Here is a 22,151-nt window from a genome sequence, read left to right as displayed (position 1 = left end):
ATTCTCTGTATAAAAGTCATGACATATTTTTTGCAAGGTGTTGTTGCAACTGTTTCATTTACAGAAATACATTCATCCCCTGGAATTACTGTACAATTTATTTTTACAAAACCTAACCACAGTTTAACTACTAGTAGTATCTCAAAAAGTTTTAACAACACTGGCACTTCCCACATTTTTAATGGAAGTGAAGGTGAGGTTTATTGAAACACAATTTCATCAGACTGATGCAGATGACATGGCAAACAATTGTCAATGAGAATGACTTATGATTAAATCTAACTTTTAAAACATACGTTTGAAAATTTTCTCAATTATTATGGCAATTGAATAAATTTAATGAAAATTATAAATGTTATTTTTTTTTCTTTTTGCAACTGATGATAAGGTTTTTATCAATCAACACTTTGTATATAAATAACTGGTTAGTTAAAAAACATGTCTATCAATCTTTATGCTCCTGAAAATTTCCTTGGTTATAAGGCAAGGCTGGATTGTACGTTAAGAAATGAAAGAAAAAGTACAACCTATACTTTAACACAGTACCCCTTTTCATGTTTAAACTTTGGATATGTGTAGAGAATACATTCCCCTATTAATTTAAAATTAATAGAATTGTTTTACTAAATTTCTGTAGTAATTTTTAAAACATCTTTATCAATTCAATTATAATAATTGATTTTTGTGAGAGAAAACAAAATGTTTTAATATTTTTCTATTAAATATTTTAGGCTGATGAAGAGAAATTGAATGGTAGCAACATGAATCCTTCTTGTTTGTATCCTTCCGATCTTCCCCAGTATTATTGTGATCAAATATTTGATTTCATGTCTGCCTGTGGTTGGATCAGGTCAAAAGGTCTTATGGTATAAAAAAATTGTATATTTTATTCAGTGCGAAACATTTGAAATCTTACTGTTTCAGCAAAAGTTTTAACTTATTTGTTCAAGTTCGCCCATTTAATTGATTTAATTTCACCCATCAATGCAGTGGTTTGCAATCTGTGTGGGGGCCTTCCTATGGAGATATAGAAATATTGTAAGAGGGTGTTGCAGTTCTTTTTAAAATATACAGTAAAACCCCCATTTAGTGCCACCTTTAAAGTGCCAATCCCATTTTACTGCCATAGTTGTGTCCAAACAAGTCTTCCATATTGGAGTTTTAATGTAATTTATCCGTTAAAGCGCCAACCAAACACAAACCCTTGAAAAATATGTTTTCAAAATTCTCTGACTATTTTTACAAAGGTGATCATTATTCAAATATTAATACTGCTGCATTTCTTCTTTGATATCTACGTCTGTAATCTGCCTTATCCCAGAGTGTCCAGGCAAAAACACCCCATGGAGAGTTAACAAGAAGCATGTGGTTTATCAAGAAACATGATCAATGATTGAACAGGAAAAGGGGTCTATTACTTTGTTAATGTAATTCTCACACACACCCTTTTCAACGCTTTTAGCTTGAAGGGTTCTGTTATCAGTTTTGGGGGAAAGGGATGAACTTTATCTGTCCATATTAAAGCCGCAAACCAACATTATTATGCAGTTTTCTTCCCATGGTAGTAAGAACCTGGTAATCCTTGGGCTTTAGTAATGCTGAACTGCCTGCTTTGAAAAAGATTAGTAAAAGACTTTTTTTTTTTTTTTTTGTAATCTACAAACTTACTTTTGCTGATAGAATTCAATTGGGCCTGCAGTCCAACTCAGGAAAGTTTTTTAGTTGATTGATGTTGATTTATATAGAATTGTAAAATTAAGTCTACTTCTCCAGTTTATGTCAGATGCTGCTTATACAATGTCAAAAAAAAAAAAAAAGTCATCTCTCCATTTCTAAGAAACAGAAAATTAAAATTCAAGCAGAGCTATCTAAATGCATCACAGCAAAGCACTTCAAGTCATTTTTCTTTAATGTGGAAAAAAAGCCATTAGTCAACAATGCATTTTGACATCTTATGCCATAAAGAAAAATGATTTAAAATGTTGATGATGCACAAACGAATGCTATATGAATGAAATCAGCTAAACATAAGAAGTTGGAAGATGTCTTATGCACTTGAAATATGCAGATGAGTGCCCAAAATCCTACCATAACTGGGAACATAATTAGAGAACATGCTAAAATTTTTGAGCAGCAAATAAATATCACTGATTTTGAATATAGCAACAGTTGGACTGAATAGATTTCAAAAATGTCATGGTCTTTCTCAACTAATAAGATCTGGTGAAACTGCCAACAATGATCTAACTGTTGTGACAAAGGGCCAGGAATAATTACAAGCCTTAATTTCACAATATGCTGTTGCTGATGTCTGCAGCATAGATGACAGTGGACTTTTTTATTGTTTGCAACCAGATAAAATAATATCAAATGAAGATGTTAAAGGGTGTAAAGAAGCAAAAGATCGGGTATCAATTGCATTTTGCACAAATCCTGGTGATTCTTATCAGAGAACTGTGAGTTTTATTCAGTTGTATTTTTTGAATAATTTTTATTTTTGCTTCAATCTTCCAATATCTTAAATCTGCATCTGATTTTGAACATTTTTACAATTGGAAGTAGGTTCATTCCAAGTCAAATCATCCAGCAAAAACATGATTTGACACCCGAGTAGAGATGAAAACAGTCGGAAAAAAAACCGGAAAATTTCCGAAAAAAATAGAAAAAAAACGTTTTTTTCCGAAGTAAATTTTCACTTCGGAAAAATAAAAAAAAAAATTTTTTTTACAACTTTTCAGGGTTTTAATTGAAATTTTCAGCAAAAAGTGATTAGAAATAACGCTTGAATTCTGATGTAATTTCCTCCCCCCCCCCATTTTATGTTAAGATACTGTCTAACATTAATGCAAGTTGTTGTATGACAATATAATTTGCATATAGATCAAAAAAATTTTAATAATACTTTTTGCAAAAGAGCTTAAACCAATAACCTTAGTTAAGAATTTATTTTCTTTCTTCATAAAACAAACAAGCATAGCTTTAATCACAAAACTATGTTTCTGCTGACTGTGCGAACCAAATGTACAAAAAAAGGGGGGCGGCAAGCAATTTCCAAGAAACTCTATTAAAAACAAATTAACAAAACACAAAAAATAATAATATCAGAAGACCTTTAGCAATCAATAAATTTAATTGGTTTCAAACTAGCAGCCTTTTGCAGTAATACAGAGATGCAACTGCTTACTGAAATTTTCATTCAAGGGCAGCAAGTCCTTTAATCAATCTTAGTCCCTATACAGCAATTGGTTTAGAGAATTCAATTTTATGTGTGTTTCGGGTAGACCTTGGACTCCAAAATAGGTTATACAGTGTAATAAATGGGATTGAGGTCGAACAAGTAGAGCGTCCACTCTAAAGATGTCATGTCAAAAACAATGCGCCTTGCACCACTCTTGTCTCTTTGGCCACATGAATCGGTGTGGAGTTAAAGGAAAATGTCCAGTCTACAATGCTGAAGTGCTCTTAGGCCTACAGAAGTACAATAACTTCTAAAATGGAGTTAAAGGAAAATGTCCAGTCTACAATGCTGAAGTGCTCTTAGGCCTACAGAAGTACAATAACTTCTAAAATGTCCTTCTGGTTCACTTTTTGATTCATTTTACGGCCCTCATTCACAAAAAACTAGAGATTTTTTGTCGCTTGTGCTGATTCCATCTCAGACCAAGCCTGACTTCGGATTTTGGCGATATCTAACACTTTCTAAGGTGCTTGAAGTGTCTACAGACCAAATCCTATGGTTCTGAGGGATGTGAACCGGTTGAACGGTAAATCAGTGAAAGGGTATCACTTCCAGCGTGGACTTGCGGCCCGTCTCAAACATTTCTGGCATCTTTGGAGTCATACAAATGCCTGAACTTTTTGGAACTTGTAGAACTTCTGTTTCAGCTGTTTTTTCCCTTAGTCCCACTTATCGGTCACAAATTTCCGTCTTACGAACAACTTCTCTCGTGGAAACCCAAGGATTTCATTGAACTCACTTTTGGATGACCTAACGATTAACTGAAATATTCACTGTTCGTTTTTGTACACTCATTAAAATGAAATTACCTTTCTTCCATTCGATGATACAATTTTTGTCCGATATTTTTTTTGCCGCATACTGTATACTGCCGTGCTAAGCAAAAAAGGGGAATTTGTAGCTGTGCTCAAGCTGAGATGTTGTATTTTAAAGTGTAGTTCTTCCATACATTTGATTCAGATGTCTTTTTTTTTTTAAAGTATTTTTCAAAACAATAGTTCTTGATCAAATGACCCTAAAACATCTTATTAATTAAGTAAAATACGAAACAGAGAATAACTTGGTTGTAATAACTCAAATTTGTTCAAAAGTGCTGGTATAACTACTTTTACTACTGTGCTTAGCACGGCCGTATGAATAAACTGAAACTGTAGTTTAAGTTTTGGTTCAGCTTAAGAAACACCAATTTAGTTTTGATTTGTTCTGAGACTGGATTGGAAAAAATCAAAACTCAGTAGCTTTCATTTTCAGACAGTAAAAAGTTACATTGTATTATTTTTCTTTCAAAAAAAATCAATGATGCTTGAAAGTCGAAATTTTCAATTAATACTTCAAGTTTCAATGGCAATCTAAAATAGAAAATGTAATTGTTACGATTAGAGACATATTACCAATATTATTGGTTGAATGACGACTTGACTTATTTCTGGTGTTTGATCATGAAAGCTCTCAGTTATAAAACAAGTTTTTTTTTTTTTTTTTGTTCTAATTAATCTTACCTTTAAGTGTATTTCTGTCAAGCAGATGTGTGGATAGCATATATTTCTTAATGCTTAACCCTTTATATGTTCCAAGAAACACAGAGCTATTAAGAAAGCCTAATTTTATTCATAAAAAAATCAAATTTTCCATTTTTTCCACTTTTTCCCGAAAAACACGGTAAAAAACCGTTTTTTTTTTCCACCATTTCAAAATTTCCGGAAATTTTATATCTCTACACCCGAGGTTCTCAGATCTGAATGAAACTTTGTGAGGCTGTTCTATATGTGAATATAAGAATACATGGAAATTTTTATCTTAATATATCAATTACTTTCTGAATGGCAGCTCTTCAAAGTTTTTCCTAAAACTTGTTGCTTAGAAAAACCGCAAAACCAGCAACTATACACATACATACAGTTTTCACTATAAAATATCTATTTTTCGAGATAATGAGTTGATTTTTTTTTTTGTTTGCATTTTGATTGGTATTGTATTGTAGAGTCAAATTTGTAATTAGATTTAATATTTAAATGAATTAAAATAACTGAAAAATTCTTTAAACAGCACTACAGTAGCCCCTCATTATATTGCACCTCTATATGTCGCTCATTCAGATATGTCGCTCCTTTCTTCTGTCTTTCAAAATATTAAAACCTAAAAGAAAAACCTTGCTTTAAGCTTGAAACCATTCATGAAAACATATGGTGTTGCTCAAAAAAGGTCTTTTTCTTCTTTATTTTGTCAATGAACAAAACCAAGATGCTCCTATTCTTCTGAATTTGCTGGAAAAGCAGAGGCAACTTCTGTCATCCAAATGTACATACATGCAGTATATTTCAGTTGAAGATATAGTTTAGAAACTACTTGACGTTTTCTTTTGTATTGTTACTAAGATCTTTACAATGAGTGAGAGACAGCAGGCAGGTGTCATACTGGTCCAAGTAGAAGAGAACATATACTCTCTCTGACTACCTGTTAGCACAGAAAAGATTTGTGCTTGGTTGCACAAATCAGGATTTGCATCAAAGAAGGGAAGAATGCTCTGGACGGGCAAAAGAGTTTTCTCTAAACAATCTGGTTACTTTTACTTTTCACATCCTTTCTACTGCAAATTGAAGGGATTAGAAAGTCTACTGGGATTAAGAGGGTATTGGAATGCCCACTCTTATCACACTGTAGTTAATGATGATCATCTTTATTTGACATTTCATATTGTCCCTGAAAATTTACTTAAATTTAAATCTTGTATAAGATTCTATAGGTGTGATAGTAGATTCGTGAACTATATCGAAAGCATTTGAAAATCATGTCAAAAAGAGTCACTTTCGGATATATCGCGCTTTTTCTTTGTCCCCTAACAAGTGCATTATAACAAGAGGTTACTGTATTGAGTTGAATTTCAGACTTTGACTTGTGCTCAGAAAGTGCTAAATAGAAATTTTAGCCCTCCAAAGCCTTCAAAACCCAATATATTCCCAAAAACTTGATTAAAAATGGTACAAACTTATGCAATAATATTGGTGGAGTTATCAAGTTAGAGGTGATCAAAATTTTACTTTTGAAATGTATGAAATTCTACGAAAGATGTCCTCTAATAAATCAAAGAATACACTAATAAGTAAATTCAGGCTTTCAGTACTATTAGGGCATGTTTATTAGATAACTAAATTGAAGAATAATTAATATTAATACAATCTTTTTTTTTTTTTTTTGGATAATATTCAAGACGACTGCTGAAATTGAAAACTCTCAATTTCTAAAGTTGGACTGTTCTGTCATTCATTAGATATACAGAAAAATAGTCAGTTTCTAGGGGGAGTGCATGAATTTCTTAGCTATAAGAGATGTCAGCTTCATCTTCAAAAGTTTTAATCATATAAGTTAAAATCTTACTATTATTTCTCAATTCTTTCTTGGAAGCCCTAGCTATTGCCACACAAAATCTGATCAAGTGTCAAATTTATTTTAATTTTTGTAATTCACTTTAATCTCGATTATCTGAAATTCTGTAAATCGAAAACTCATTTACCTCATTGGTTTATTTATTTTTTTTCATTTGCTAAGCCAGAAATATCAGTTTTAAATCACAATTATATTTCAATCTGCAGGCGCCAAATTATGCAGACAAATATTTCACTTCAATTCATTTTTCAACCAAGCCCACTGGCAAGTTTTTGGAAAACTGAATAATTCTAAGTATGAAAATGTTACACATTAAACTTGAAAAAGATTCATTTTTCTATATATTGTTTGTACTTAAAGTTCAAGGGGAAAAAAACATGGATTGTATCGTTAATAAAACTTAATTTGGATAAAGTGTTCAAAATTCTGTCTTACTAATTTTACTTTGTATTTTTTTGATTTATATTACATTCATTGAATTTTTTTTAATGAATTATTTTAATATAGTCGAAAACATCATGTGTAGTAATCTGTTTGTAAATGTAAAAATGTTTAGAGCCTGAAATAAAGTTTCTGTGGTCTTTTGACAAAACTTATTAAGTACTTTCTTTTTCCCGGAATTTTTGATTTACCCAAGCAAATAAAAGAGATCACCTAAAACTGACTGTCAGAAGACTTCTGAAACTTATCTCCGGTCTTGCAAATATGACTTCTGCATATAGTTTTTTAATTAACAATAAAAAATATTCAATAAATATCATACAAGTCAGAAAATGCAAAGACAAATCAATAAGATATAATTTTGTAAACTATATTCATAGTTATATTAATGGAACAATCCACGGTATATTTTGTTTCTCAGCTTTAAACCTAAATACATAGTCGCAAAATAATAAGTTACTGAAATAATTTTATTTTCACTTTCTATCATTCTCCAGTTCTGCAATTTGAAAGTTACTTCCTACTGCCGATGTTAACCTTAAAATAATGTATGCTTGGCAAAAAAATTAATTTTGGTAAACCAACATATATGAAACAAATTTTCTATAAGAGGTTCAAGTGTATAAAAAGACAAAAAAAAAATTTGACAACCGGTCACATTTTGTGCAGTAACCACCAGACAATTTTGTCACAGAAGAAAGCAAAGATTAAGCAGACAATAATGTAGATACAGCTTTAGACTGCCACCTTTCGTGTGGACAAGCAACCAGTAAAGACAAAAACAAATGAATGAATCCTGTAGAGGGAAAAAATGTTCTTAGTTCATACAATGTAATATGGTTCTGAAATTGGTGAGTTGGTTTTATGGAAACAAATTTCTTAAAAGAACAAAGTAGTTGCAACTTCCAAGAACCGTTGTGAAATAATTGTAAGAATCTAATTTATAACATGTGATTATAAAACTTTTGAAGATGAAGCTGGCATCTCTAGAAGCTAATAAATCCATCCACTTCCCCTAAGAACTGGCTATTTTCCTGTGTTATCTGATGAATGATAAAATAGCCCAACCTTAGAAGTTGAGAGTTCTCAACTTCAGCTGTCGTTCTAAATATTATCAAAAAAAAAAAAAAAAAAAGCTTATATTAATAAGCTTATATTTTTTCTTCAATTTAGTTTATCTAATAAACATGCCCTAGTAGTACTGAAAGCCTGAATTTATTTATTAGTGTATCCTTTGATCCAGTTGAGGACACCTTTTGTTGATTTTTGTTCATTTCAAAAGTTCAAATTTGATCATCTCTAACTTGATTAAAACTCAAGACCTCACCAATTTTATTGTTTAAGTTTGTACCCTTTTTAACCTAGTTATTGGGAATATATTGGATTTTGAAGGTTTTAGAGGGCTAAAATTGCTATTTAGCACTTTCAGAGCACAAATCAATGTCCGAAATTGAACTCAGTTTTACTGTTTAAAGATTTTTTAAACTATTTTAATTTATTTAAATCTTAAATCTAATTATAAATTTGACTTTATAATACAATACAGATCAAAATGCAAAAAATAATTAACTCTCTTTCTTGAAAAATAAATCTTTTATAGTGAAAATTGTAAAGGTATTTAGGGTTGCTGGCTTTGCAGTTTTTGCTAAAAGACAAGTTTTAGGGAAAACTGAAGTGCTGCCATTCAAAAAGTTCAAGATACAAATTTCCATTTATTCTTATATCCACATATAGAGCAACCTCACGAAGATTCACCAAAATCTGAGAACCTTGGGTGTCCATCGCTGGATGATTTGACATGGAATGACCCAGTATGCATCTAGGACTAACGGTTGCGAAAAAAGAGGTTTTGCAGTTTAAACCGAAAAACCCTGTATCTATTTATGTTTATATAACGGACAGTGACAGAAATATACCGTTTGTTGCATTATGCTTGGGAAGGAAATGAAGTTTTAGACAGATAAACTTTCAAAATTAGTTACAATGTTCCTCAACAGATGGCGCTGCAGGTGCTTTAAAGGGTATAAAAAAAACGCAGTCTGTAAGATCGCCAAAATGACCGGTCTATTTGAAAAATCAATAAAAACTAATCGTGCAGTGGCAGAAATATACTATTTATTTGCAATATTGCTGGGGAAAAAAGGAAATTTTCAGACATACTTTCCAAATTAACTACACTGTTTGAAAATTTACTATTTTCCCAAGCATATTGCAAATAAACTGCATTTCTGTCACTGCCAGTTTAGATTTATTGATTTTTCAAATATACCGGTCATTTTGGCAAACAGACTACGTTTTCTTTTATACCTTTTAAAATACCTGCAGTGCCATCTGTTGAGGAACATTGCAACTAATTTTGAAAGTTTGTCTGTCTGAAAATTTACTGTTGTCCCAAGCATAATTCAACCAATGCTATATTTCTAACACTACCCATGTAGTTTTTGTTGATTTTTGAAATGTAAGTCATTTTTGGAACACCCTGTATATATTATGTGTGTATTAGGGTGGTCCTTATTTTCGAAAGTTCATATTTTTTCAAAATTATTTGTAATTTTGTTCAGTTACACCAAAACATTAAAAATACAAAATTTCAGCTCAATCCGATAATATTAACACGTGCCGCATTGGCCTTGAAGTTTCATGCATCTGACTGTCTAACATGCTACGACGAGTCGGCGCCAAGTGCGTTCGAATTCGCTACAAGCGCGACTACAAGTCTCGACAAGTCAATTTTGTTTTTACATATTATTTGTTCAATGCTACATTCGTTTTAGTTTCGTACTTGAAGTGCATAAGAAAAGACGTGCTATATAAGTAATTGATAAAAGTGCTGAAATGTCCACTTTGCGGAACAATATTTATCTAGTTGGAGTGATGAAAAATCAAATCTGCGGTAGTAAATTACCATGTAAACGAGATGTTTTGAGTGTACTTTTTTATAACATGAGAGTGGTAAATTTAAATCTTAATGACAGCAGTGCTTTAGTTATTGATGAAGTGGTCGTTTTTTGGAAAAAAGCAAGAATCCCAGTTCAAAACCGTTCAAACTGTATTTCGAAATTAAAATCTTTGTACGATAATGTCAGAAATTTAGAAAAATCTAAAAATAGAGATACTGAACGGCAGAGAGAAAAAGAAAATGATTTTAAAGAAGCTTTAGACAACCTTTTCGATATTGCCACCTTAAATGCGTTAAATGAGATTAAAATCGCCGAAGATAGAGAATTTTTAATTAAGCAAAGGGAGAAAGGTAGAGTAGGTTGTATGTTGGGAGTAGATATCAAATTATTACGTAAGGAAAAGCGGAAAGAAGAACGCACAGCTGCAGAGTTGAAAAGAAAAGAAGATTTGTTGGAAAATTCTAGTTGTTCGATTGGACATTTTGAAATGGAAGATAAAGAACACGAAGATTCACAGAAAAAAGTGATAAATCAAGACAACAGTGAAGATGACATATATTTCATATCGGAATCTCAACAGGGTCCATCTTCAAACAAGAGAGGACGAAAGACGTTAATGACACCTCGCCTGGCCGCTGCCTTGGACAAATGTAAAGTGAGTGACAGGGATGCAATGCATATTATTTCTGCCGTCCTAGAAGCTCTTAATATAGATATCACCGAGTTTGTTCTCAATAGATCGTCTATCAAAAGAAATAGAGAGATTTTGCGGAAAATAAAATATTCATCAATAAAATCGGTAGGAAATGATGCAAATTTTATTGAAGTGCATTGGGGTTCCAAATTATTGCCTGATATCACAAAAAATGAGAAAATTGATCGGCTTCCTGTGATCGCGGTTGGTTTAGATTTTGAACAATTATTAGGAGTACCTGGAATTGCATCATCAGGAGGATCGGAAGTTTGCTCTGCTGTGTTCCATATCACTGATGAATGGAATTTAACCGAAAAAATTCAAGCCTTTTGTTTTGATACTACAGCATCAAACACTGGACGTATAAAAGGAGCTGCAGTTCTGCTTCAACAAAGGTTAGGGCGAGATATTTTGTGGCTTCCATGCCGACACCATATATTTGAGGTCGTTTTGGCTGGTGTATTCACGAGGACAAAAGCAATTGTAACATCCGGCCCTGAAATTGCTCAATTCAAAGCACTTAAAGAAAACTGGAAGAATATTGATAAAATGAAATTTTTAGATTATACCAGCGATGAAGCCGTTTATAATGCACTGAAAGATGTAGCGCCCGAAATTATTTATTTTGTGAAACAGAAACTTGCAGAAGAGCAACCACGTGATGACTACAAAGAGTTTTTGCAATTGACGCTCATTTTTTTGGGAGATAAAACAAATGTGAGTTTTAGGGCCCCCGGTGCATATCATTTAGCGAGATGGATGTCTAAAGCGATTTATTGTTTAAAACTTTTTTTATTTCGCGATCAAATGAAAATGAGAAAGGATAATTCCAAACTGAATGCAGAAATTTGCGTTTTCGTTGTATACTGTTATGTAGAGGCCTGGTTTTCAGCAACGAATACTACAGGAGCTCCCCTAAATGATATATATTTTTTGAGAAAATTGGTTAAATTTAAAAATATTAATGAAAACATTGCAACCATTGCAATAACAAAATTTTTAAACCATTTATGGTATCTAAGTGAAGAGTGTGCTGCCATGGCAATATTTGACGATAGAATTGAGAGAGTTGAAAAAATTAGAATGGCTCAAAAAATTATGGAATGTGCAAGTAAAAACATAGAAACTGTGAATGAAAAAGAAGAAGAAAATGAAGAGACAGAAGTCATTGAGAAAAAACTATCGTTGCAAATCCGAGATGTCCAAAATTTTGTTCAAAAAGATCTACCAACTGAATTATTGTCCGCCAATTCGCTTCAGTTATTTAAACGATTCGGTATTTGTGTTGAATTTCTTCAGGACGATCCGCTGAATTGGGAAAACAGAGAGGATTATCGCACAGGAAAAAATATCATTTCAACCTTAAAATGTACAAATGATATTGCAGAAAGAGGAGTCAAGTTGATTGAGGATTACAATGAAAAAATGACGAAAAATGAACATCAAAAACAATTTTTGATACAGGTATGTATAAACAAATTTAATTTTTTGTTATTTTTTTCTTGAACACATTATATAGGCTAGGTTTAGAAAACACATTCAATATTATTTTTTTTTATTCAGGTTGTTCAGGAGTACCGGAGAGAGTTCCCAGTCGCCACAAAAGGAGGCTTACTTAAATCCAAAATATGTATCTGAAGTGGATGTATCATTTCAATAAATAAAAAATATAGTATTAGGATAAACTATATCTTTATTTTACGTTTTCATTTTAATTAGTATGTTTTTATACTAAAATTTTAAAAAAATGCGTAATTTTATGTTTACAGTCGAGCGTACATTGTCGTTCTTATAGGTAATAACTGCCCTACATTGAATCTCACAACTTCAGCGTCGATGCGGCACGTGTTAATATTAACCGATTGAGCTGAAATTTGTTATATTTTCATGTCTTATATAAAGGTACATTCTGGCAAATAATTTCTAAAAAATTCGAAAAAAAATTTTTTTCCTTATAAATAAGGACCACCCTAGTGTGTATGTATATATATATATATATAGTATATATCTATATATATAAAAATCTCGTGTCACGATGTTTGTTCGGGGTAAACTCCGAAACTACTCAACCGATTTTTCTCAAATTTCATATCTATGTGTCATTTGGTCCAACTTAAAAGATAGGATAGTTTTTATAATTTTTTACTGCAAATTTCATATTAATTATGCAATAATAGTGTGAATTAATTGTTTAGTTCTAAAAATTCTTAATAGATGGCGGTGTAAGTTAATTAATCGATATAACTCTAACATCGTATGACTTACTGCTAAAAACACCATGATAAAAAAAACTCAGAGATGTTGCTTAGATTTTCCATATAACGTTTCGGGATATTACAGGTTATTATTTACTTCCTGAGAAAATCAACTATATTTTTCAAAACGTTTCCTTGAATTACTGCAAATTGCAGATTTCACACCGTTGTGGAAAGTATTTTTCTCCACCAGTATCAAGATTAACTAAACGTATTTAATAGGTGTATCGGTTTCGGAGTGATTGCGGTTTGTCCAGATTGACTCAACACCCAATGAGTGCGAAAAGTTATCTGGATCACGAAGCTTGGCAAGAGTTGCAGAGGAACTACATTCGAGCTATTTGCTTGAGAGTCTGTCTTCGCGTTGGCAATGCGTGTATTAATGCTTTGAGAGCTTTCTTAGAAAAGCAGGAAGGTTCCGGGCTATTATATTAATCCTGCGTTAGGCTTCTCTGCAGGTGCCAGAATCATAACTGCCTTTTTAACCAAGAAGACTACTGAATTCTTCAAAAATATTCCAGGTTTATTTCAGGAAAGTTAATGAATTTAAGCGGAAAACAATTATTTTCTTTATTTTGTTCCCCAGAAAATTTTTAATATCATTAATTCTTGCAAAGATACATTCGCAACAGAAAATTGCAGTGACAATTGCATCGTCAGGCATTGCTGCTACTTTTTTTAGATGGTACACGAACAGCACATTCAGCTTTAAAGTTGCCTATTAGATATTCATAACAAACAAAACGCAATGTGTACAATAAAGAAAAAAAAAGACGTGGTACGGCTGTAGTGTTGCAAGAGAGTGAAATTATAATTTGGAATAAGTGTACTATGGCTCATGAGTAAAAGCATTCCTTCGAAGCACATCATAGGATTATGCAAGATTTGAATGGCAACGATAAACTTTTAGGCGAAATTGTCTGAATACTGTCTGGGGACTTCCGGCAGACATTACCAGTTATTCCGATGAAATCAACGCATGTTTAAAAAAAAAACGTTTTTTATAGCGTAATGACGAGATAATGCGATTGGCCATGAACATGCGAGTATAAACGCAAAATAATCGAATCGCACAAGTATTTTCTAAGCAATTTCTGAGTGTTGGAAACGGTGAAATTGAACTGTATCAAAATATACAGTACAACAAATAGCCAGACAATTTCTACACTGCCGTTGAGACGAAAAGTGAACTAATTGAGAGTCTATTTCCAGATAAATTTAATTTTTTAAAAATCATAATTGCCTCTGTAATCGCGCTGGTTTTGTAGCAGTTTCGTTTTCGGTAAACATTCCCGAACAGACAGGAATATTTGTGGATCGTCAATTGTCGACTGTCAAATACATATCCTGATGCATGTCGCAAATTGTATTTATTGGTAGCACAAAGTCATTGGGAGTTGACACTTTCTAATGCAGGTTTACATAAGGAGAAACAGTATTCGTCAACTGTTTAAAACAATTTTGACGACATGCTATCCAACACAATCATTATTTTTTAAGGAGAAACTATATTACTTTCACGTTTGAAGACGTATTTCATAAAGTTTAACAAACACACAAATGTCCAAATCCAGATTTTACACCAGAGATGAATATGAAGCTTTAGTTTTAACTGAAGGTTTTAGCGTTTCAATTTCAAATTTGCCACTTAGTTATTATGATATGCCGTCACTTGATAGTTGGGCCACCGACTTAGCTAACACTGATTTGCAACGTATAAAAACAGAGCAATGACTCTGTCTTAGCTACAATTATTGCGAATAATGAGCCATTACTGACGGCTTTAAAAAAAAGCTCCCCATTGATGCTGAACAAGCCTATACAGTTGTCGATGAAAACAAAGCAGTAAACACTCCAAATGAATTTTTAAATTCAATGGATACACCAGGAATGCGTCTACACGATTTCCGGTTTAAAATTGGCTCAACAATTTATTCTTTTTCGCGATTTAAACCCACCTAAATTACGCAACGGTACACGTTTCTACATTAAAAGTCAACAATATTTGTCGGAAAAGTTTAAATGAGAAATGTTTGAGTTGCCACGTAATCCATTATTAGCGTCATAATTTTCAAACACATTTGAAAGGCTTCAATTTTTGATTCGTTTAGCTTTTGCAAAGACCATAAATAGATTTAAAGAACAAAAAATGTCTTCTTTCGGTTTGTACTTGAAACATAAATATTTCTCTTATGGGCAACGAAATATTGCTTACTCACACGTGGAAAGTTATCATACCTTTCGTTTTAGCAAAAGACTGGTTGATCAAGAACATTGTGCACAACTTAGTGCTTAGACAGTTTTCAATTTTCAAATAATAGAAACAATAGTTCGAAGTCAATGTTATCTACTTCATTGAAAAAATCTAATTTTTATACGTTTTTAATTTAGTTAGTGTATTTTGTAAAGAAGTTATTGATTACAAACTATAGAGAAAGCTAATGTGAATAAAATGTAGTGTAGAATCTAAAAGTGTATGGTGGTTTACCCTTAGTTTCTACATTCGGTTATTTTACAATCAGTTTCGATATTTACTATCACTTTCAAGTTACTTTTTTTTTTTTTTTTTGCGTAAGTTATACTTACAAAATTTACTAAGCGTAAGTATAGTGCTTTTTCCATAGAAAATTTAGTTAGTACTTATTGAATTCAATAAGTACTAACTTTAGCCTGCACGGTAAAAAAAAAAAAACAAAAAAAACAAAAAAAAAAACAAATCTGAAACGTTACTGAGTAAAAATTTTCGATAATTGCTTGCAGTTGTGGCTAAGCTTTGGCTATGTTCGCATTACTGCTTATAGAAGTTCCTTAATAAATCATAAAGGTGCTAAGCTTTTTTTTTGTATCCCTTCCTAAGTTTACACTAAAGTTCCAGAAACTCGACTAACTTCAAACGGGAAGATCTTCGAATTTTTCAAGAGGCTTCCGAGATGATTTCAGGAAGGTTATTAACTTTTATCGGAAAACTTTCCGGGTTTTGGCTTGACATGATACTGGCAGAAATTTATCACATCAGCTGCCCATAATTTTCCAGGAACATTTAGGAATCGTTTTTACATTGAATAACGCCCATTATCAATCTCATATGTTATAAAATCGGCTATACTATTTTAAGCTGTATTAAAAATATTTATTTGATTCTATCAAAATAATGAGTTCAAGTTTATTTTAATCTAACTTCTTTGCTACAGCAACGCGTGGCTGGGTCAGCTAGTATATATATATATATATATATATATATATATATATATATATATATATATATATATATATATATATATATATTTGATCTGATACATTCAAAAACTAAATGAATCTTTTCACTCTCTGTAGAATGTATAAAGCTAGTTTTCAATGAATTTAGCTAATTTTTGAGTGCAGTTCTCAAAAGGTAGGAGCAAACACAGATCTCAACTTTGAAGCTTTAACATCAAATAACTTTCTTTTTAATTAACTCAAAAACTTTTGAGTTAAATTATAATACTGTATTGAGACAAGAATTGACCTAAATTATGGAAAAAATGCTCTTCAAATACCCTTTAAAAACTTTTTTTTTTTTTTTTTTTTTTTGCAAAAAGGCATAATTTTGGACATTAAAAACTTGAGCAAATGTACCATCAAAAAAAAAAAAAAATTTATTTTAAATTATCTCCTTACATTTAAAAAAAAAATTAAGGGCATGAATCTGAAACTGAATATTTTTTTTATAATATTTTCCACAAATTACAAAAGTAAAGACACAATATTTTTTTTGTAAACGAGTTTAGAAAAAAAGGTAGTTGGAAGTTGGATGTATGTTCAAAAGTTACTATCTGGACAATGCTATTATTTGAGAACTAAATGTGTGATTTATATGTTTTAAAGGTATTTTTCGATCCTCAAAATCAATTTTTAATTATTTTAAAGTGTTTCATACGTTTTTATGCAGTATCTTTGAAGCAAAATCATTTTTCTTTAACATATATGTGAGATGTCCAAATTGCGTTACGATCTAGATGCTGATAATTCTGTCCATTTTTTCATAATTATAAATGAATTTGTCTTGTAACCTTAATAAAAAAGGCTATTATTATGTTAATTTCTTTAACCTATTGGTATTTTGCACAATTAATACGCTAAGCATTGAACATTACATAAATAATAGTAGACACACAAGTTTCGATTGTAATGAATGCATTTAAGTAAACAAAACGGCGGCAGCTCATAACTCTGCAGCATTTTGAACATGATTATCTGTTATTTTGCTGACATTTTAGATAAAAAAATTTCAATTTAGGACAACAAATCCATATCTAAACAGCAATTATTTAATAAATAATTCTTCAATGTTCTAATATTTAGATATTTCTCTCTTTGCACAAAAATCGCCAAGCAAACCCCGATTGGTGAGAACTCACAGCGTACGATAAGCATAGGGCTACCAGCGGGGAATTTCCCTTTTCGCCAACAACGTCAGTTTTGGCGACTTTATCACCTGCGCTGGCACAATGGATGGTTTTTTTTTTTTTTCAGATTCTACGAAACCATAACAAAATTTTATTATTTAAAGACCAGTATATAAAGTCATTAGAGTACTTCATAAATCCTCTATTTTTCATTGCAGAATTTAAAAATACATAAAATTTTCATTGGAAAAGTTCAAAAACTGAAACTTACATTATGATGATGTCCAAAATCTGTTACCTACTGGACAACTTTTCCAAAATCTGTTAACTACAACCGATCATTAAATTTGCTATTTATTAATTTTTATAAATACCGGCTGTCTTTTTATGTTTGTATATGATGTTAGGTGTACATACTATGCAATAAAAACAAAATTGATATCAAATTTCAAAATTTTAAAAATTGCTCAGAATTAACTTTTTTTTCCCACCTGTTGAGAACTACCGTTGAAAGAAATTGTACTAATATGTTACTTGCCAGGTTAGCAGCTCTGGATATGTAATTTTTGTGAAATGACACATTTTTATATTTTTCAATGCAGGAAGTAGCCAGACGTAATAAGTTTAATCTGACAGCATCTTCTAACTTGTTGATGTCCAGTGAAGTGCCAAAGACGAAGACTGCCTTCCAAAAGAATGGCGGCGAATATCTTCCAGGAAGGAGACGGCGTTCTGCTTTGAAAAGGAGCGCTGCAAGCAAATGGTCTGTGTCAAACCACAAGGTTTTGCCACGTGCGCTACAAAGAAAAGACAAAAGAAAACGTTAAAGGCTCAAAACCTCAACATTATGTCGCTATGGATTGAGATTTTGTTATTTACGCAATTTGTTTTAAGCTTTGTAAATTTACTGTACATGTTAAACAACAACATAAAATGAAATATCAAAGAAAATAATAGAAGTAATTTTCAGTTAACACAGTTTTGAGACAACAAATATTTCAAAATAAAAACTTGATTAACAGATAATTCAAAAAATTATGAGTGCAAATAAACAAAGAATTTTGTCATTACTTTTTCCTCGAGTCGATTCAAAGCAGGTACAGCTTCTTCCTTGGCCTGCATATTCCCCGGCTATGTCACCGATTGAACATGTGTTGGATTTCGTTGGGCGGCGTCTCGCTCATGATCCCCCGTCCTGTTGCTTCGACTCACAAACTTAGGTTGCTCATACAAACAATATGGAATACTCTTCCGCAGGCAGATATTCAAACTTTGTTTCACTCCATGCTGAGTCATGTAGCAGCTCTTATTGTAACGCGTGGTGGCCACACAGAAAACTAATTTCTATCTCTTTTTATTGTTTGTTTGGTTTGAAAATGTAATCATTCATTTGTACCATTACCACTCAACTGTGTACTAAATTTCATTCAACTATGATGCTTCCTTCATGGTGTTGCAATTTTCACAAACAGGAGCATAGTTTCAGGAAAAGTAAATAGTGTGCTACTAATATATTGCAATTCTATGACAAAGACTTTATAACAAAATAGATAACAAAAAGTGTGTGGATGTTGTTTATATTGATTTTCAAAAAGCCTTTGATAAGGTACCACATGTTGTTCTACTCAGCAAACTAGCTGATACTGGAATTGGAGAGAATATTTTAATTTGGATTAGAAATTGGCTGACTGGAAGGAAACAAAGAGTAGTTGCAAGGGAAAAATATGCTAACTGGAACAGCTTACCCGAAAAGGCAGAAATTAGAAAGGTAGCTTTGAGAGGGCCATTTTTCTTCATTGGGGACTTAACTAGGACCAGTCAAACTGGACCCAGAGCCTGTTGCCGGTCGTCACATTTGTATTTCGAAAACTTTAGCGGTCTTGCCACCTCTCCTCAGCCTAAAATTACCAAAGATCGTCTAAAACTATTTTTAGAACTAAAAATTCGGAAAAGTTCCGAGTTAAGACCTCCAAACCTTTCTGTGTTTCTTTTGGTGCTTAATGCACAGATTAATTTTGATGAGGACTGCAATCTGAGTGTCTTGCCTCCCTTATGCATGATATATTTTATTCTATACAGTACAGAATATATATAAGCAACACATGAAAGAATTTACATCACAAAGAGGGGAAAGTACATCCAGAGCGAGGGTGGAGCTGTGAGAGTGAACCCACCGCCTCAAGTGTGTGAAGCACAGGGGCGGATGGGCCCGGCGGGCAGCCGGGCATCTGCCCGGTGGGCCGCCTCTGTTCGGGCCGCGTTGAATTTTAGTATTGAATAGTAAAAAAAAAGTTTTTCATTTCTTTTCTTTTCCTTCTTTCTTCCTTTCTTAAAAAAAAAAAAAAATCTATGGCAATATAATAGTTTGGTACATTTCTCAACGATTTATAAGAAAATCGCTGCAAGAAAAGCAAAGGTTGCAAAATTAAGATATAAAAAACAATAACTCTACAAACGCATGCTGTAAGTAATAAGATAATTTTCTGTGTGTCGGGCCGATAAGATAATTTTTTTGCATAACTGCCCAGGACCTTCTAAGGTCTTAACAACTGCCTCTGGTTTGTATGGGATAATGAACACGTCAAGGCAGGGCTGTCACCCGAGGAGGCTGACAATTTTAATTCAGTGAAGACTAAAAAAATAATAATAATAATAAATAAAAACAAGAAAAATAGAAAACGTTCTCAGTGTTAAAAAATTTTAAAAGAAAATGAAACTTTTGAATATTTAGCAATTAAACCTTTGAATATTATTTAGGAACATCCACATTTCTTTATTTTAAATTTACCTAACTGAAGGCCGCTGAAATGTATGTTTCGAACATTTTTTTAACGAAAAAAAGTATCCAGTACAGAGTAAATAGCACAAACCCATGACAAACTTCAGCTTAATACTTAATACAAGAAATAGATAAATAACCATGACCATTTCATAGGGGCAGCCAAGGGCGGATTCAGGGGAGGGTCAAAAGGTCAGCTGACTCCCCTGTGACAAGAATTTTATTATGATTTTTTTTTTTTTTTAATTTTTATTTTTTAGATCCGAAAACATAGTACACGGAATAATGTTAACCTTTTTTTGCTTGGTTCTGAAAGGTATTTCATCTGGTGTGTATGTGTGTGCTTTTCCCAACTATTTTGTAGCTGTAAACTGGTATCTCATCAAAAATAACCCTGTTGTAAAAATTTCCCCGCCAAGAAAACCTTTAACTTTTCCGCACAAAAAAGAAAACCTGCATCCTAAACCCAAAAAACCTCAGCCATAAAAAGTTATATCTAGTTTGCCCGCCAAGTATCTGCCACACTATCATCCTCTCTCTTCTCCTTTTTCATCACAGCTACTTCCATTAGAACCTCCTCCCACCTTCAACTCCTCAGAAATATGGATAGATCTTTTAAATTGTTTATCTTGTTTGGCGGGAAGCTTTTCAAAGTGAAGTGGTTGCTTGGTGAGAAAAAAGCTTCCCGCCAAACAAGATAACCAATTTAAAAGATCTATCCATATTTCTGAGGAGTTAAAGGTGGGAGGAGGTTCTAATGGAAGTAGCTATGATGAAAAAGGATGCAGGTTTTCTTTTTTGTGCGGAAAAGTTAAAGGTTTTCTTGGCGGGGAAATTTTTACAACAGGGTTGTTTTTGATGAGATATCACATCTTTTTGCATTGATATTATTACTTTGTATTTTTAGAATTGAGAACTTCAAGTCAGAAAATTTTCAATTAAAACAACGCTGTTTTGTGTTTTTAAGGAACAATAATGGCTAGCCTAATTTTACGTCAAGTTATTTTCTGACTATTAAGATTCTATGTTCATTTTGCGAGAATTGGACGGTTTAAATTTTATTGCAATCCTTGTATCCTCTCTGTTGCAAAGAAAACTTCTTGGATAATAAAATACTATACTTTAAATTATATTGTTTTCGAGTATTTTAGAATAAATTCTATTACAGTTTCTTTATTTGACAGATTATTCAACATTTTCATGAAGGTTTCTTTAAATATTTTACAGCTTGAGGGCTATTTTAATCTAGCTTTTCACTTTTTGTTTGTATACATTTTTTTCTTAAATCGTGGATTATTTTATGTTTTATCAGATAATTTTAATTGTTTGGTGATTTATCTTTTTCTTGAAAGAAGTCTTTGTCTTGTTTAATACCTAGTTTTGTTTGAAAGTTCATTTAAAAAACGAAATAACGCATGTTATCACCAAGCAAAAAAAAAAAACTAAGCCATTAAATATTTTAAATTTGAATGTATGAGAAGAATTTGCCATAGCGAATGCGCATGTTGGGCGCAGACTAAGCTCATTAAAAGTCTTGCTTAAATTTATTGCAAAAAATTTTTCAGCTAACAAATTACTGCAAAGCACGGATATCCATACACGTATTTCATATATTTTCAATTCATTATATTTGTGAAAAATCCATTAATTTAGAAAATAAGCAAACCAATAAAAAAGTGCTATTTTTCGCTTTCAATTAAAAAATTATATGTGCCGTATTCATATGCGTACAGTTTCATATAATTTGTCACGTAAAATATTGTAATGGTTTAACCCCAGTTTCGTGCCGACATTTAAAATTTCTTCCCTCCATAAATATATCGAAACTGAAAAACAGGGGGAAGGAAATTTCGTATCGGCAAAACTTTGGCGGGTGGGGGACAGCATTCTAATCTCATTCATTAATTTGTTTCTCTGCTTAAGTATAAACAGAAAACATAGAATCTGAAAACAGAAAGTCCAATGAGCTAAGTCTGGGCGCATGCGCAGTCGCTGTGGCAAATTTGTGATATCCGCTATTTAACGTCTAGTTGCAACTGTTGGATATGTTTTAGTCTTGATTGAATTTCATTTCC

The 22,151-nt window shown here is 32.1% G+C and overlaps 1 protein-coding gene across 3 annotated transcripts in view; it reads left to right on the top strand.

Moving 5' to 3' along the window:
• The window catches only part of LOC129218032 (uncharacterized), a 184,492-nt gene extending 163,757 nt beyond the window's left edge, over positions 1-20,735 (top strand). For all 3 annotated transcript variants that reach the window (XM_054852211.1, XM_054852212.1, XM_054852213.1), the window contains 2 exons: positions 732-866; positions 17,900-20,735. In XM_054852211.1, coding sequence (XP_054708186.1) covers positions 732-866; positions 17,900-18,124 — 360 coding nt within the window. In that variant the 3' untranslated portion in view covers positions 18,125-20,735. The remainder of the gene's footprint in view (positions 1-731; positions 867-17,899) is intronic.
• Positions 20,736-22,151: the final 1,416 nt, after the last annotated feature.

This window comes from Uloborus diversus, chromosome 3 (genome assembly GCF_026930045.1).
Source record: "Uloborus diversus isolate 005 chromosome 3, Udiv.v.3.1, whole genome shotgun sequence".
NCBI classification, from domain to species: domain Eukaryota; kingdom Metazoa; phylum Arthropoda; class Arachnida; order Araneae; family Uloboridae; genus Uloborus; species Uloborus diversus.
The sequence above is the reverse complement of the archived record's forward strand: the minus strand, read 5'-3'. Positions and strand labels throughout refer to the sequence as shown.